The sequence below is a fragment of the Quercus lobata genome, chromosome 7 (assembly GCF_001633185.2).
Source record: "Quercus lobata isolate SW786 chromosome 7, ValleyOak3.0 Primary Assembly, whole genome shotgun sequence".
Lineage (NCBI taxonomy): Eukaryota > Viridiplantae > Streptophyta > Magnoliopsida > Fagales > Fagaceae > Quercus > Quercus lobata.
In genome coordinates, this window is record NC_044910.1 from 18,924,882 (window position 1) to 18,943,221 (window position 18,340).

Here is an 18,340-nt window from a genome sequence, read left to right on the forward strand (position 1 = left end):
GTTTGAGTCCGAGGACCATGCAATACCTTGGTTCTGTCCAAAACTTGATTTTTAAGTAGTTGGTTTCCCCACAGGTTTGAGTCCGAGGATCATGCAATATCTTGGTTCTGTCCAAAACTTGATTTCTAAGTAGTTGGTTTCCCCATAGGTTTGAGTCCGAGGACCATGCAATACCTTGATTCTGTCCAAAACTTGATTTCTAAGTAGTTGGGAGAATTAACCCCTTGACTGTGGCGTGGGACCTTAGTTTAGGGGGGTTAGCTCCTCGGCCAAGCCCCTAGGACCATCCGGGCTGCTGATGCTACGAAATGCAGTCCCGAATGAAGAAACGTAGTGCCTAGTGGAACTTTACGCTAGAACACTACATCCGGTTGTTGGAAATGATGTGAGGGATTGTCCCAACCCACTACCTGTGCCAAGACACAAGCCATTCCCATAGACGGCGCCAATTGTAAGGACACAATTTGTAACGACCCATAATAATGTTGGGTTCGCACATAAAAAGGCCCAAACAATATCATTTATAGAACGTGGGTTTGAAAGACTAGGCCTTGGTCACCAGACAGTAGTTTTTCGTGGTGTTCATACATAATTAAATCGTGTTCGCTCTAGGAGTCTCTCTCCTGGAGGCGGGCGGGGAGGCTCTGGTTTTTGGCCATTTTTCCCAGCCCCTTTTCCTGGATTGCTTGTTCCTCCTTTTATATTAGCCTGCATTCCTTATCCTTCGTCCACGTGTAGGATCGACTTTTCCAAAACTGATACTTGTCCCATCAGCCCATATCCAAAGTGGTTGGGAGTGGTTGTAAAAGTTGAAGAGCATGGTTCTGTCAGGTGCAGAATGCTTTATTGCAATTCTGGCAGCCTTTTACTTATGCTGTTCCCGCACTGTGATCACTTTTCCTTTTAGGGGCATTTATAGCATGCCGAGCAGGAGCCCGTCCTCGACCATTTCCTTAGGCCATCCATGACTCTTATGATGCGTACTCGGCCCTATATCTCCTCAGCGCAGGCCTTGGGCCTTAACAAGAAATGGACTGGGTTCACAAACTCTCTAACCCCACAAGTTTTAACTTAATACAATAGAAATAAACTAAATTATAGACACCTAATTTTATAACCTTCAAATGGGACAGTATCAAAAAAACCTTAGTCTCACATTGATTGTGGTGATGTGTGTTTGTGGGCTCATATACCACTCCACGGTACAAACTGCCGCATGCAATTTTTGTACTGGCATGTGGTGTTGAGTTCCATTTTCCCCCTCCCCTCTATTGTTGTGAGCAAAAAAAAAAAAAAAAAAAAAAAAAAAAAAAAAAAAAACTTTCAAATGGGACAAGATGGTTTTTTCAAAATGAAATCTACCTTGATCTTATTGTTTTTTTTTTTTTTTTAATGAAAATCTACCTTGCTCTTACAAACATATCTTTTAAAAATCAAATAAAAGTAATAGATGGTTGGGAGATTCCTTATCCATCTTAGTGTCCAATTTTAAAAATACTTGGACAAAAGAAACATTATTACATTGCAGCTACCCTTCTGGATAAATCATGGGAAAAAAAAAACCTAATTTACTGTCTAATTTTCTTGGATTTGGTGATATTCTAATAGAATTACAAAAATCATCAAAGAACAATTTATGGTTATATTGGAGAGCCACTAATCCAAGAAGATGCTAATTTTATACTAAGTCCATATGGAAACACATATTTACCACACACAACCTGCCACGTAGTGAATTATGACAAAAATTGTGTCATTTTATGTGTCCCAAACATTGAACAAAGCATAATCTGCCCCCCACTCCTTCCCCCCTCTTTTTTTCCCTCTATTTTCTTGTTTCTTCAATTGCTATGTTTCTTCAGTTGCTAAATTATAGTAGGGTCAAAGTCAAGAATTATCTTCCTAATAATCTGAAACTCTTCTTCTTTGTTCCTCTTATTCTTCTTCCAACCATTTAATTTTTGTATTAAAATCAAAACTGGCTTTTAAAAGAAAACAATACTCTGACTCTTGTGGCTTCTAGATTGAGATTCGATGCAATTGCTAAATGCTTTAGCAATTGTACCGTGTAATTCACCCCAATTCCCTCATAATTTTTTTTTTTTTTTTTTACTCATTTTTTTATATATAATGGTTAAGATTTAAAGTAGCTTTTTGCAACTTTACATCCCAAACATTCATACCAATTGCATCAAGTGCAGTACTCCTCTCTCAAATAAGTCAGAACACAGCTTGGCCAAAACTGTTATATTACTGTTGATTGGATTTTATTCTGTTTCTGTTTTTTGTTTTTACAGTATCTACTTTCTAGGGACGTAAATTTTGTACTTGAAAAAGTTATGCTGCAAATACAAGTTATACATTGAACCTGGACTACTTGCTGAGCAACAATGGGAGCTTTATACTGTTGTAAATTGTCATGCCATAAAAACTATTATAAAAATTTCAATACAACAAATACACAACGTTACTTTCAGATAAAACTGACTGGACATAATCCCATATCAACACAACTGGGAGAGAGAGAGAGTGTGTGTGTGTGTGTGTGTGTGTGTGTGTGTGTGTGTGTAACAACTGGAATAAGAAAATCAGTATGCCGTTTTCCCTTCTGTTCTGTGCTTCAAAAATTATTACAGAACTATCCAACCCCCAAACTTCCCCTGTGAAGATCTTCAGAAGTAACACATTTTGTTTGAGCTACAAGTTGTTATCAGCTTGCCCTAACTTCACCAATCCTTCACCCAATCATCAACTTTGAAAGATTTTTAATGTATGAAGGTATGCATATATTTTTGTTTTCATGTTGCAAGAGATCCATTGAATCTACATAAAAGAATAATTTGAATGCTAATTTCCCTCAAAAGTTTTTATCTGGAATAGTGAAATGAAAAAGAAAAAAGAGAAAAAAAAAATCACTTTTGCATGTTAACCTCTACCTCCAAAACTTATATCCAGAAGAAATCGCCGGGAATGGCATCAGAAATGGTAAAAAGGAAGATTAAATCATCTGCATGTCCAATTTTTTAGTCATTTGGATCCATTTCCTCATCCTGATCCCAGGCCAGAGTGACATTAATTTTGCCACCACTTTCATAAGATTCTGGTTGTTTATCTAGATCATCTTCATATTCCAGGGATTCATTTTCATCCAATTTACCTCCTTCCTCAGCTGACTCAAGGGAAACAGTTTTTTCACCATGTTGCATCCATTTGGGGCACTCATCTTCCCCTCCATACAGAATTCGACCATCATTGCCTTTTACATGAGTTGGAACCTCAGAAGAAGATATTCTACAAGAGCATTCCGGGAGTGGGTGTGAGAGGAATAATGCTGGTTTAGACAAGGAGGACTGCCTTATGAGACCTTCCTCACCCAAGCTTTTGTTAAGATGTTCCTGCACTTGGCGTGTCCAATTATGCTTGGGATGGTACATATTGTCACGTGTAATGTTGAAAAGTTCTGCAAGAACTTTCCTGTTTCACAAACCAGATAGTGTCAGATAATAATTAAAAGCACATACAAAGCTAACCACTTTTTTTGTATAGAAATCTAAATAATTGAAAGAAAGATACAACAATCAAAAGCAAAAAACAGCTTCATAAAGTTTAGATAGCTTGAAAGCCAATTGGTTTACACAAAGAATAGTAACTACAAATTGGCCAAAGAGAAACACAAATTTCTCATATGTAGAGAGTTAAGATTAAAACTGCTATAAGCCTTTTCTCACAGATAGCTAATAGCTAAGACTTTTTGCCCAGACAAAATGAACTTTCTTTCTAAAAGAAAATACTATATATAATTTTCCATGCCAATCTGAAGAGGAAGATTTATTAACAGCGAAGTCCAACAGATAAAAGACCCAAACACCCTATGAAAGAAATATAATTGGAAAACATAGTGATGCAGAGTTGCAGATAGCCCATGAAATTTGATAACAAAGTTTACATGTCCGTTTTATGTGCAAACATATATTATATTATATGCAATGCAAAACACTACAAAAAGGAGCACAGATTTGCATATAACCTTATCATCAATTACGGAAATATTATTTTCAAAGCAGATACCATATAGGCAAACAGATAAACGTTAGTCAAATCTCAATTGAATACTGAAGTTACAGCACAAAAACCTACATGAGTCCATGGCATTTAGAGTGTATTGTAATTTTCCTGTTAAAAGGTGGGTGACCCCAGAGCATTAAAAACCAGGAAATGACACCAATGGACGTTCAATATTTGAACAAGTCAATTTTATGCTGTTAACTCAGACTTTTTGCCAACTTGCCTTATGGCTTAATGGCACAATCCATCTCCCATATGAACCTGGGTTCAAATTCTCCCCCCCCCCCCCCCCCACCTTCTTGTAAGAAATAAAAATGGGCTTTTAAAAAATCTCAATGTTGTTTTAGGTCACATGTGAAGATGCTATTTCATGGAACACCTTATCAACCCATTAACCAAATCACAATATTAGTTCATGTGGATCTTACCTGTCTGGTCTGTATGTTCTAGAAGAAGCAGTCTCGTACAATCGCTGTCCCATGACTAAGCTTGAGAAATCTGGCAATCCACTGCCATCATTGTTAAAACCAGGAAAGAATGCATCTGCTTCCACAGAGACCATATAATCAAGAGCATCCCATAATAACCTGTGTGCCTGCAGTCTCAGATCCATGGGTGAAGGGTCTGGCTCTGTGTCAGTCTCTGTTATCCAACCATACCAGCCTTCTTTTTCATGTCGATAGATAGGTCTATCAGGAGGTGGAGGAAGGGGCCGAGGCCTGGGACCGGCCTTTTTCCATTCTTCTTTAAGTTTTTTCTCACTTTTGGCTGGAGGCATCTGGAAAAGATTTAGAGGAAGAGGTGTTTCAGGTCCAATCAAGTCAGATAACTCTTTCTTGCTGCAAAGGGAAGTACGATCCACTAAGTTGGCAAACATGCCATGCAGAGGGATCAGAACACGCTGACCACCAAAAGTTTCAGAACCTGCCAGGTATATTATTGTTTTAGGAGGGTAGCCCATGGCACGAAGGAGAACTCCAACCTGCAAAGGTTTTGTCAACAACATATTAAAGCGCTTTAACAAAACCTACTTAAATTATGATAAGCAAAGAGAATGCGTATGTTTGCAATAACATGGGGAGCAATGATACTCTATTACTCTGTTACTTTTGAAGAATTGAAAACCATGAAAGCCACAATTTATGCATAATATATATTTATTCTCGCCACCTTCCAACAAAGTGATAAGTTGCAAGTTCAAGTCCGGGAATCAGCCTCTCCGCAAAAGTGGAAGCTTTGTGCGCTGGGTACGACTTTTTAATAGATTATTCACCCCATCAGCCTACAAAAATTGTTGCAATCGTTGGCTTTTCTGAGTCTTGTACTTTTACATGTTCAGTATAAAATAGATAAACCAACCACTCTCCCTCCCTCCCTCCCTCCCTCTCTCTCTCTCTCTCTCTCTCTAGCCATCAAAACCAAATGGTAGACCATAACATTGTTTATCTAGAAAGAATTTATGATAAATACCTACACCTGTTTGTTCCTTTTAAAAGATTTTATTAGAGTGGAGTCCTCCATTTGTCTCAATTTCCATTTCATTTTTGGGTGAACGTGCAGTTTTGGACCTGCACTTAAGGGTGTTAGTTTGTGCTTAATATAAATTGCCAGGGCCCTTCTTGACAGTTAAAGCTTGTCAGACAATTGGTTAACCAACAAATCCAAAAGAAAATTTGTGCCTGCGATCTACATATTTGAACAACAGATAGTATTAAAAGATATGAATACAATGGATATTGAAACAAGCAAAAGAAAAATATTTGATTAATATAGCTCCACTCTCTAACTGAAAGAACAAAACAAATCACACCTAAATTGACAACTGCAGGAACATTCACTTCGTAACATTATAAAGAGATTTTTCCTTTTTTTTCTAGAATATGGAGAAAGCTTGAAAACTGGCATCCACAACACCGCATAAAACCATCTTGCCACATTTTGGCATCAGATTTTTTTTATTGCCTAGATCTTTTTTAGTAGTGTTAAGGTGTAAGGGTAATATTGTCTGGTCCTTCTCATTTAGGTCTTTTATGTAAAGTACTAAGTGTCTGATCTTTCTTCTTTAGGTTCTTTCAGGTAAATTCCTTGTCCACAAGTTTCTAATAGCCACTAAATGCATGCAAGCATGAGTGTAATGTAACAAACCATTCTCAGGATTGTTATTACCGAAGGGGAGATATTGACATAATTGTTGAAATTCTTTTTATATAACATTTAAATGAGCTTGTTGATTGATGTCAACATAAGTGAGGACACCAAGTACTTTAACGAGTTACTCATACCAGCTTAACCATTTTAATATTAGTGATTATGGGATTGACTCCACTATTTTCTTTTCTTTACCATCAAAATGCAACATGAAGCACAATTGGATGATTTTACTGTTTTTAATAAGAAATAACATTTATTGAAAACAGAGGAGAGGCTTAGTACACCCAGGATGTATACACTAAACTCTCCTGTAGGATTCAAATGAAAGGAGTTCACACTCTAAAAGAAAGAGAATCTAAGAAATACAACACCAAATGTACATTACCACATCTAAGAGTATGAGACCATTCAGATAAAGATCTCAAAATGGAGATTTAAGCTCAATGGTTGAAGTCTCCACGTTTCGACGTAAACTGTTTTATGTCGGATATAAAGGAAAATTGCCTCAAACCATGAGAACTTCCAAAAAAACATGCTAGGGATCCATTCACAAGAACAGAGAAGCGAACAGTAGATATGCAAGCCTTAATCCACCCCCTCCACTTCAAACCAAAACCCATACTATTCAACAAATAGAATAAGGCATCCCAATTTACATGATCATAGGCTTTTTCTATGTCCAACTTGCAAACTACACCCGGTGAATGACACTTCAATCTGTTGTCTAGGCACTCATTTGCCATAAGCATTGAGTCCAAAATTTGTCTACCACCAACAAAGGAATTTTGAGACTCCGAGATCAAACTGTCTAACACCACCCTCAACTTATTCACCAACACCTTAGACAGCAACTTGTAAACACTGCCCACCAAGCTGATAGGCAGAAAATCCTTGATATTTATAGCATTATTTTTCTTGGGAATTAAAGAGAGAAAAGAAGCATTTAGAGACCGTTCAAACACAGAGTACCTGTGAAAATACTAAAATACAGCCATAACATCAACCTGTACAACCCTCCAACATTTGTGAGAAAAAGCCATGATGAAACCATCCGGACTAGGGGCTTTATCCCCGTCCATCTCTGTCAAAACCTGTCTAACTTCTTCTTTCAAGAACTCCCTCTCAAGGGACAACCTTTCATCCCCCCCAATACAATCAAAATCCAACCCAGCTGTCTTTATCCCCTCTTCTTTTCTTTTTGATTATGGAAGTATTAAGGTGGATTCTGAAGAAAACTGAGGATAGTGGTCTGCTTCGTGGTTTTCATGTGGGACCAATTAACTCTATTGGGGTACGCATATCACATTTGTTATTTGCTGATGATACCATTTTGTTTTGTGATGCTTCTAGAGAACAGCTGTTGTCTATTAGGCTGGCTTTGTCTTGCTTTCAAGCTTTCATTGGCTTGAAAGTCAATGTGGGGAAGAGTGAGATTGTCCTAGTTGGGGAGGTTGGTAATATAGGTGCTTTGGCTAACATTCCCTGTTGTAGGGTGGGTGGCCTGCCTATGAAATATTTGGGAATGCCGTTGGGTACTCCGTATAAGACAACATCCATCTGGAATCCTATTTTGGAGAAGTTGGAGAAGAAACTATCAGGTTGGAAGCGTCTGTATTTGTCTAAAGGTGGTAGACTTACTCTTTTGAAGAGTACCCTTTCTAGTCTTCCTACATACTACCTATCCTTATTTACCATCCTCGTAGTTGTGGCTAATAGGTTGGAACGTATTCAAAGAAATTTTTTATGGAGGCCTTCAAAGGAGTGTTTCAAACATTCTTTGGTGGCTTGGGAGAAGGTGTGTTCACCTTTAGAGATGGGTGGTTTGGGGATTAGGAAGTTAGTGCATTTCAATCAAGCCCTATTAGGAAAATGGTTATGGAGGTTTGGCCAGGAAGGAACCCATCTCTGGCAAAGGGTTGTTGCCACTAAATATGGAGAGGGTCAAGGGGGGTGGAATACTAAAGTATGTAGAAGGGCCCACAAGTGTGGTCTTTGGCGTAGTATTAATGACAGTTAGGAGAGATTCTCCAAACATTTGGCCCTAGTGGTGGGTGATGGCTCTCGTATTCTTTTTTGGCATGATAGGTGAATTGGGGATATCTCACTTAAAATGCTCTATCCTCAGTTATATGCGTGTTCAAATGACAAGGAAGCTTGCATTTCCAATGTATTGTGTCATTAGGAGGGTGGAAATGATAGATTTTGGAATTTGAGATTTTATAGGGACTATCGCGAGAGGGAATTAGAAGCTGCCTTCTCTTTCCTTGATTTCATTCAATCTCAAATTCCTAGGGGTGTTGGGTGTGATAGTTCCCATTGGTGTCTTAATGAGAATGGTAAGTTTGATATTCGGTCCTATTACAATAAGATCCGGGGTGCTTCTATCCCTAGTTTCCCTTGGAAGGGTATTTGGAAAGTTAAGGTTCCTAAAAGGGTGGCTTTCTTCATGTGGACAGCAGCTCATGATCGGATACTTACCTTGGATAGTTTGATGCTCCGGGGTCTCTCTTTGGTGAAATGTGCTGCTGTAACAAGGAAACCGTGGATCATCTTCTCCTACACTGCCCTGTAGCTCACTCTTTGTGGGTGCAAATGTTACAAGTATTCGAGATCCAATGGGTCATACCAGGTTCTGTGGAGAGTTTGGTGTTTTGTTGGAGTCATTGGCTAGGGAAATTTACTTCGGACATATGAAATATGGTTCCTAGCTGTTTGATGTGGGTTGTTTGGATGGAAAGAAATTGACACTCTTTGAAGGCTAATCGCTTGTTCAGTTACAAGCTCTTTGCTAGAGTACTATTTTTTATTGGTCAGGTGCTGGGGTTCTTAAATTGTTCTTCCATCATTGAGTTTCTTACCTCCCTTAGAATTGTCCCATAAGTTGCTTTTTCTATCTTTGTTGTTATTTGTTGCTGTTTCTTGTGTTCACCATCATGAACACCTTGTATTTGCATTATTCGTTTTTTCTTCATGATTAATACTATTCTTATTACTTATCAAAAAAAATAAAAAATAAAGGAAAATTGCTTGATTTTTTAGGTTTTTGGTTGTGTTTGAAAATTCTCTAGAAATAATTTTACGGCGTTTGTCTCATATGGAAAAAAAAATAATAATAAAATAAAAAATAAAAAATCCTCTTCTTTTTTTTTTGCATAATTATCAAATAGCAACTTTAATTCTCTGCTTTAAAAATATAATTTTTTTGATAAATACCACTTTAAAAATATAAACACAGAGCAACTAAAATCAACCTAAAAAATAAGCACAATTAAAATAAGATTGCAACACCAAGGGGAAAAAAAAACTATCAAATACATTTACACACTCACATGCTGCAATTCTCAAGTTTTGAAGCATATCGTGGTAATTTTGAGGCACAAGAAACACCAATCAACCACAATAATCCCACACCGTCAAAGATTATCTCTATAATAAGAATTTTCCCCCACACTGCAGTCCTCACAAAGAAAGAAAGTTTCAAAGGAACTCTGACCTTCCAAATAAACTTCCAAGGGAAAGACTTGCTGCCCCCATTAGAGAGCAGCCTATAGAAAGACTTGACCTCAAATTCTCCAACATATACGATCTTCAACTTCTGGCCTAATCTTGACAAAATAAATAAGATTCATAAAGTCATCTAGCATCACCAACTCCCAATCATGAACAGCCCACACAAAAATAATATCCCAATGCATCGACCCCATATGTCAACAAAGGTAATCAGCCACCACGGCCTCTTTATTTAGGGCAATACTGTAGAGAGTAGGAAACAAATCCATCAAAGCCCCATCACTGCACCACCAATCCTTCCAAAACCTGACCTTGTTTCCATGACCTACCTCAAAACTAATGAATCTAGAAAACACCACTCAGCCGGATCTAATGAACTTCCACTGACACACCCATATTTACAGGCCACTACACTCCTCCACAAAGCCTTCTCCGTAGCAAAACACCAAAGCACTTCCCCAAAAAAGCTCTGTTAAACAAAACCACATCTCTAATGCCCAAACCACCTTGTTGGATAGGGACGCAAATCATCTTCCAATTGACAAGATGAAATCTAAATTCCTCACCCCATTTACCCCCAAAGGAAGTCTCTCTGAATTTTCTCAATTCACCGAGCAATGCTAACATGGGCTAGAGAAAACAAAAAGAAGTAGGCACACTAGAGAGAGTGTGATACAGGAGATGCAAGAAGATTTTTATATAGCATTATCTATGTTTCCAAGTCAATTGTATTTTTATGTTTTAGGTCCTAGTAGTTTATTAGACCATTAGTGTTTTAATTTTTTGATCTCAATAAAACTTATTACTTATTACTTATCAAAAAAGTATTTTAATTTGGAAACAAGGTTATTTCGTAATAAGGCAATTAGGGTTTCCTATGCCAATCAGAACTAGGGTTTAGCAAGCAAACTATTGTACTTCTTTTGGAGATAGTTGATATTTTATTTAATGAAAAAATGGCATTTTGGTCTAGTGTTGGCTCTAGTTCCACCCTAGGTGCTGACTCCTAGTGGTTTTTCCGCTTGGTGCTAACTCCAAGCTAGACTTAGATGCTAACTCTTAGGTCATATCCATTTATTTTCCTATTGTTTAATTTTGTTCTAGTTATCCTGCGTCAGAGTGCTTTTAATTAGAGTGAGATAGCCCCTTTAGGCGAATACATCTTCTCCCATCCCACCAATCTCTTTTCCATCTTCCCAAAAATAGGGTTCCAAACCTTTGTCAATTTAAATTTAGCTCCCAATGGCAAACCCAATTACTTCATGGGCAAGTGTGAAACCTTACACCCCAAAATACCAGCCAGCTCATTCATAATTAGAACTACACCTTCAGACTTATTCTTTTCTTTTCTTTTTTTAAATCTCAACACAACTTTGAAACAAAGTAAAACACACTTCAAATGCAAAATTTCAGCCAGATTAGTGCCACAAAAATTACAGAATCATCAGTGAAAAGAAGATGAGAGATTGTCCTAGCATCATTGGTAGTACCAGCCACTTTAAAACCGACAAATACTGCCCCCCAACAGCTTTATATAACAGTTTACTAAGAACCTCCATCACAATCATAAATAAGAGTGGCAACAAAGGATCACCTTGTCTCAAACCCCCTTGTCACAAACCCCCTTGAACTTCCAAAGAAACTACCCTGACTTCCGTTAACTAGAATCGTAAACCAAAATAGTTGTAATACAAAATGCAACCCCTCCACTTCTCCCTAAGGGTTCATTTGATTGGGGGGATAGAAAATGGGTAGAGGATGGAAAAGTAGGGGGGATAGAAGAGATTTTAGTTTTCTCTTAGTGTGTTTGGTTGGGAGGATGGAAAAATGGAGGGGTGGAAAACTCCTTTGTTAGGTTGAGAAGAAAAGTAAAAGGATAAAAAATGTGATTTGTATAATTTACTCCCATGCCCCTATTTCATAATATAATAAATCATTTATTTTGTAATCATTAAATTTAAAAAATAAAAAAAATAAAATTTAGCCACCATTTAATTTTAAAATAAATAAATAAACCCTTGCCACTTGATTTAAAAAGAAAAAATTAGCAACAATGTTAACAAATAGGGATGGGTAGTTTTGGCAAGACCCCTCCTCTTCCCTATTTTCTCTCCTAAAATATCTCCAAATTGGGGGAGATAGAACTTTGTTGGGCCTGGATAGAAAACACTTGGGCCCCACCAAAATCACCTTCCCTTTCTAGGGTAATTTGGTCATTATAGAGGCTTTCATAAGACATTTTTGTCATTTTAGATGTTTCAAGGGTATTTTGGTGATTTTTGGAGGTTCCGGTGACGTCTAGGAGGTTGAGGGTATTTGATTATTTTGGAAACTTTTAGAATATTTTTGTCATTTTATAAATTTCTAGGGTATTTTTGGTCATTTTAGATGTTTCAAGGATTTCTTGGTCTTTCTAGAGGTTTCAATGGCATCTTGGGGGGTTTTTTTATTTATTATTATTTTGTAATATTTCAGTCACTTCAGAGGTTCCTGTTCTCTTGAGGCTGAAAATGTTTAATACTCTTTTGAAAGCGTAAATCATTTTTAGTACCAAAAAGAGTGTTTTTCCTAGTTAATGGAAAATGATTTTGGTTTGACTAAGTTTTTCAACCAACTCACACACCCAAAAATGAATAAAAAATAAAAAATTCCAGAATATGTTTTATGCCGAAAAAACAGGCCTAAAGGTGTTATTGTTCCTCCCTCACCATATTGCCCACATTAGACATATGGGAACCATATTCAAAGTGATGGAGCTTCCATGTTCACCAAACCTATTCCTCCATCCAACTAATATCTCAACAACCCTCCTAGGCATCACCCACTAAACCCCAAACATTGAAAACAGGAATTTTCTCAACTCCTGGAAAACAACACAATGCAATAATAAATGATCCACAATTTCACCACTACATTTACGCATGCAACTCCAATCCACCAACATTATTCCTCTCCACATTAGATTGCCCCAGTTAAAATGTTTCCCCAAGTTACCGTCCACACAAAAAACCCACCCTTTTACAACTGGATGATTTTATTTTCATAAACATCCAAGAACCCTTAATTGGTTACCATAAATAAATGTCAAAAAGCTAATCCATTGCATGTTACATTTACAATATGCCTAATATTTCAAAATTATCATCTGCCTGGAATTTAATAAAAAAAAAGATCATCATCTATGAAACTTTCTTTGCCTAGGATGCTTAAGGACATTGGTTGTCGGGACACAAGTCAAGTGCAAACACTAATTTAAACCAATGAAATAATGTGTGAGCTTGTACTTTGGATTAAGTCCAAAGTCAAATCTTATTTTGAGAGGCTATGAAACTTCAATAAGGACCTAAAATGAGTTCTTGGAATAATCAGGAGTATTTTTAATACAAAGCATACCTCTTCAGGCATGAGGGGGCATGAACCATTTTCTCTACGCAAGTGAGAGTCCATGCTTAGTTCCTCATTAACAATTCCTCGCTTGATCATCTGTGCCCTCCGATATTGAATCAATTCAGTGTGAACATCCTACAAGAGTACAAAGTTAACAAGATAAATATGGGAATATGTTTAGTTTTTCTGAATCACAAACAAGGTAGAGATGCATAAGAAATACATAAAAATATTTTTCCCATAAAATAAAAAAAGTCCAAATAATGAATTTCTTATCTAATTTATGAACAAGGAAAATTTTAAACAATACATAGACTTGGGAGTAGAAAATGGAACTTTGACTCTCAACAACGATACATAAGAAAAGAAACATCCAATCCAGGAGAAAAAGGCTAAAACAGCTAACCTGAAATAGTTCGGCACAACCATGATACGCTAAGGTGTCTCTTAGTAAGCCAGGATGAAAAGCTAGGAAAGGTTGGCCCCATCCTCGCAACCTGTGGAGAAGTACATAATCATATTCCTGAACTGCAGGCAAATAATTTCTGAGACCTGTGTAGTTATGGGAGAATATGCACAATCACAATAATAATTTCTGAGCAACCTTTGATTGAAAACCCTCTGCTAGCAAGCTAATGCATTTTTCGCACACATAACATTATCATGTTATTTCCCCATAACAGCAAAGGCCAGAACAAGTTTTAATGTAAAAAAATTGCAGTCTTCTATAGGTCAATATTAACTCCAAGGCATAAAAGTCAAAGCAGTTTTGAAGGTGGCAAGATACCTCTCCACCATCTGACGTCCAAGAATCTGAATATCTGACCGGAATTGAAGTGCATGGAAGGCAACCCTGCACCTAAGCCTTTGAAACTCAGCCATGCTAGGTGGAAGTATGGACTGAAAAGAAGATGAAGATTGCTTGAAGTAGATTCTTGTAGCTCAATAATGAAGACAGTTAAACAACCAACAACATAGCAATGAAAAACATTAAAAGCATGCTCTCAGACAACCCCACCCCACCCCCCAAAAAAGAGGCATGCATTCTTGACTTCCTAACCCAAATTGGTCAATCGCCGTGACATATTACAAATTGAAACCATCACAAATGCTAGAAATGATAACTCAAAGAACTAGTATAGATGGACTGGAGGACCACTAGTGCCAAACGACAAATAACTTACCATAAGGCCAGGGACCTGTGAAACTCAATAGAGGTAAAAATGATAAATAATCAAACAAGATTATGACAAAGCAATGAATTCAACATCCTCATAACCAACTGAAGGAGAGACTTTTCATTCACTTTTTATTTTTACAAGTTTAACATTATATCTTTTTAGTTCAGCTAAAGCAATATCCAAGAGAGACAATAAAAGGTTAATCAAATACTGGAAATTGCCCAAAAAATGCATCACCTGTGTTGAGAGATAGAGAGAGGAAAACATTGAAGTTCATGAAAATCAATTCTATCTTAAACGATCACATAACTTCAATTTCTATCATTTTTTCTCCATAATATCAACAGCCATGAGGAGCATAAAACATCATCTTAGATGTCAAAAATTCAATTAGTGCCATTAGGTGCCTCCTCTCTACATCTCTTATATATATAGTTCAAGATACAATTGGTGTAACTAAACCCTAAATGGCTAGCAATTATATTAATATTTTGACAATATTATTTTTTATAAATAAGTAATACTTTATTAATTAAAAAGGAAAGTAACACAAAAAACCAAAGCACACAGGCAGTGTTCTAAGGACAGAACAAAAAACCTAGAGTGCTTGAAAATTACAACAACCAATCAAAGCAGCTAGACAATCAATAATAAAAAGCCCCGAAGCACTTGTCCACTCAAAAAGAGTCTAGAGAAAGAGCCACCTCAGGTCATGAATTGATCTCTCATCTCCTTCAAAAGTACGAGCATTCCTTTCTCTCCAAATACTCCACATGAGGCAATGAGGAATAATGGCCCAAATAAAGAAAACACCAAGCCCCACAACTCTCTAGCTACAATATTTTGACAATCTTATCGTTGGATCACACATTCTCTTTGTACAAAACACACATAGCTAACTTCATATTACTCAGATGTCATATACCATGCAACCCATACATCAAAAAAAATTTGTTTCATATATTTTTTTAAAATAAAACTAAAATTTAAACATTTTATAGATGAGATAGTTCTTAATCTACCATCTTGATATTTTGTAATCATTAAGAGTACAAAGAGACAATATAATCAATGGTGGGTTTGTTAAAAAAATCATCCAAGTTAAAGTTTTTTAGACAAGTAGAGTTACAGCAGGTAACTCGAACCAAAACTATAATTTCAAGTAATTGACATGTTCTAATGCTTCTTTTTAAACTTGTTCCATTCAAGCCTGGTTATCCCAAGACCCAATGTAAGTTTTTCTATTTTGAATTGCTCTCCTGCCATGATCAAATGAGAATGTATCGTGGGATTGAAGTGAGGGGACAAGGATGGCCATATTTCTGGGAGAAAACTCCAGGAAAATCTGATTATTGAATCAAGTTGGCAAAAGAACACACAGGCTGCACTCTAACCTTCCCTCTAGTTTATTGATCATTTCTTTTCCCCAGCAAGTCCCTGCAGTCTTTATCATACTAAACTAGAAATGGTGAAAGAACAAAATTTACCCTATTTAGATATCAATGAAGAGTTACACTAACATCAAGAATATCAGCATTTTTCATTGGAAAGTTACTCATGCGGCCAGTGGATTCCAAACCCACAACCAATCCTCCACCCATTCATGAATATCAATATTTTTCATAAGCCATTCATGCATGTCAACATGTAGCTTGTCACATATCTTGGGAGATCAAGATCACTTAAGAAAGTTTGGGAGAAAGGAAGGTAAAGATAAAATCAATTTGCAGGTCAATAGATGATGTTTAAACCTCAGGGAAAGCTCAAGATATGACCAAAATCACAGGTGAGGCCAGCTAGATATTCAAACCCTTCATTCTAGAGTCTATGGTATCTAACCATAAGATAAAAACATGAAATCACTTTACAAATCATTTGCCCCATTACTAAAAGCAATCTCAACATAATTTAAATCCCAGAATTAACACAGCATCCGACTATGCTAGATTTCAAATTTACTCAACTACAGCTATCAGACCACATATTAATAAAAAAATAAAAAGAGAAGAAGAAAAATGACCCTCAAGAATAGAACAGGTGGACCATGGACCTGTTTCAAAATGAGTTCAGTGATAGAACAGGCAGACACCTTATAGAATCTTAACTAGTTTTTTCTTATGATGGTGTCCTGATAACAATTGGCCCTAATGTCTCACATACTTGACAAGCACAATGAAGAAGAAATGACTAATCAAAATGTGAAACAAAAGTAAGCTAATAGCTAGTCAAAGTGAGAAGAAGACATGTATTGCAAACTGACTCAAGATAATATTGATTATTGAACAACATCTAAAATACCTGCAGGCATCCACCATCCTTAAGCACCAATCCAATAACATTGGCTTTCTTTAACTTTGGTAGAATTTCTTCAATATAATAGTTTGGAGAAGCTGAACTTTTGGGCCTAAAATTAGGAAATTCATTCCTTTTCCTTCCTGCTTTTAGATTGTCAGGCAGGCTCTTCACAATGATTAAATCATTTTTGAGTGATGCTATAAACTCTTCCTCATCATAGAGATATGAAAAACTCTTGAATTTATAACTGTATGAAAACAAAGTGTAAGATCAAGCACCTACACAATGAATTGCATAGAAAATTAATTTTGAAACAACTGATCAAGTAAGCATGCAGGATACCTAATGCCTTTTGAGCGGGTACTTTCTTGAATCTCTGGAATGACTAGTGTAGCATTTAGAAGCCTAGATATGGTGACCAGATCGCATATCTAGAAAATAAGAGAAATGTTACGAACTCCTCATAGAAAATTTTTAGAAGAAATTTTTATACATTAATGAATGAATCATACCGAGGATCTAATCTGGGCAAACCCACCAAAAATTTTTGCATAAATGAAACCATTACTCTGCTCATTTGGAACTGCAAAGAAAAGAAAACATAATTAATCAATTTAGAGATGTAAAGTTGAAGCTTAGATTCTAGACACAAGTAAAAATAAATAAATCATGGCCTTTGAAGTATCCAACTTTATTATATTCACTAAATTTTCAATTGTATAATTAAATTAGATTATCCATCGTCATGAAACAAAAGATAGTTATGATGAAATAGGGGAGTGTTTGAGCAGAATAAATTACCAGGATAGCTGCTGCTGCTGCTTCTGGGGTTTGCATAAGGTTGCAAAGGCTGTAAGGACTGGACAAGCCCCCATATCTTCTTTTTATTTCTAATAATCTGTAAATATTTATATATATATGAGTAAGAGAGACAGAGTAGGAAGGAAGCAATGAATGAATGAAAAAGAAAACACATACACACCTGTGTTGGTGTTCCTAAGACATTAGCAAAATCGGCACGCAAGGCGGCCATAGCACTGTACTGGACCAAATTGACAGTGGAAAACTTGGTGACAGAAAGGTGGGCCAACAGAGAAACGACGGATAAAGTGAGGAGGGAAAGGGTAACCCATTTCGTCTTCTTCGATTTTATTAACATCTTCTTCTTCTGCTTCTTCCTCTTCTTCTTTTTCTTCTTCTGAGCTCCCTCATCTATCAATCCCAGACCCAAATAGCTATGATATCATATCATATCATATCATATATATTTCTTCTATCTAACATTAATAATAATTAAATAAATAAATAAATAAAAAAAGACAAGATCAAGAACATAACAATAATAATATGAGAGGAGAGGAGAAGAGAGTACCTGAAAACTGAAATCAAATGTGATTCTTTTTGTTTCCTTTCAATTCTTTTTGGTTTTGGGGGTGTGTGTTAGTGTAAGTCGATGTGAATATATATATATATATATATATATATATAATAGTAAATAAATATAAAAGCCTAGAACAAGAAGAAGAAGAAGAAAGCAAGATCCATATTCTCATTTCTCATTTATTATTTATTATTAATTAATTGTGTAATTATTTATTCTCATTTCTCAAACTGATTTCAGTCAAACACGTTTTTTTATTGGGCCCAATGGACTGAACTTATTTTGAGATGATCCAAAGCCCAACTCAAAAAATATAAACTAAACCCAACTCTCAATCTCTCTCTCTCTCTGCTGAATCTCTCATCACTCA

The 18,340-nt window shown here is 36.4% G+C and overlaps 1 protein-coding gene across 3 annotated transcripts; it reads right to left on the bottom strand.

The window, feature by feature from the left end:
- Positions 1–2,405: 2,405 nt before the first annotated feature.
- LOC115952662 (protein EMBRYO SAC DEVELOPMENT ARREST 30) lies at positions 2,406–18,073 on the bottom strand. Of its 3 annotated transcripts, none has more exons than XM_031069850.1 (11): positions 17,962–18,073; positions 17,572–17,801; positions 17,391–17,487; positions 17,102–17,172; positions 16,932–17,020; positions 16,593–16,836; positions 13,901–14,013; positions 13,520–13,610; positions 13,120–13,248; positions 4,494–5,047; positions 2,406–3,474 (listed from the first exon to the last, which is right to left on the bottom strand). In XM_031069850.1, exons 2-11 carry the CDS (start codon positions 17,746–17,748, stop codon positions 3,024–3,026), a joined length of 2,016 nt encoding a protein of 671 aa, XP_030925710.1. In that variant the 5' UTR covers positions 17,749–17,801; positions 17,962–18,073; the 3' UTR covers positions 2,406–3,023. The 3 variants fall into 3 exon arrangements, with proteins under 3 accessions (XP_030925710.1, XP_030925711.1, XP_030925709.1); XM_031069851.1 differs by having other exon boundaries at positions 17,572–17,824; XM_031069849.1 differs by having other exon boundaries at positions 17,572–17,866.
- Positions 18,074–18,340: the final 267 nt, after the last annotated feature.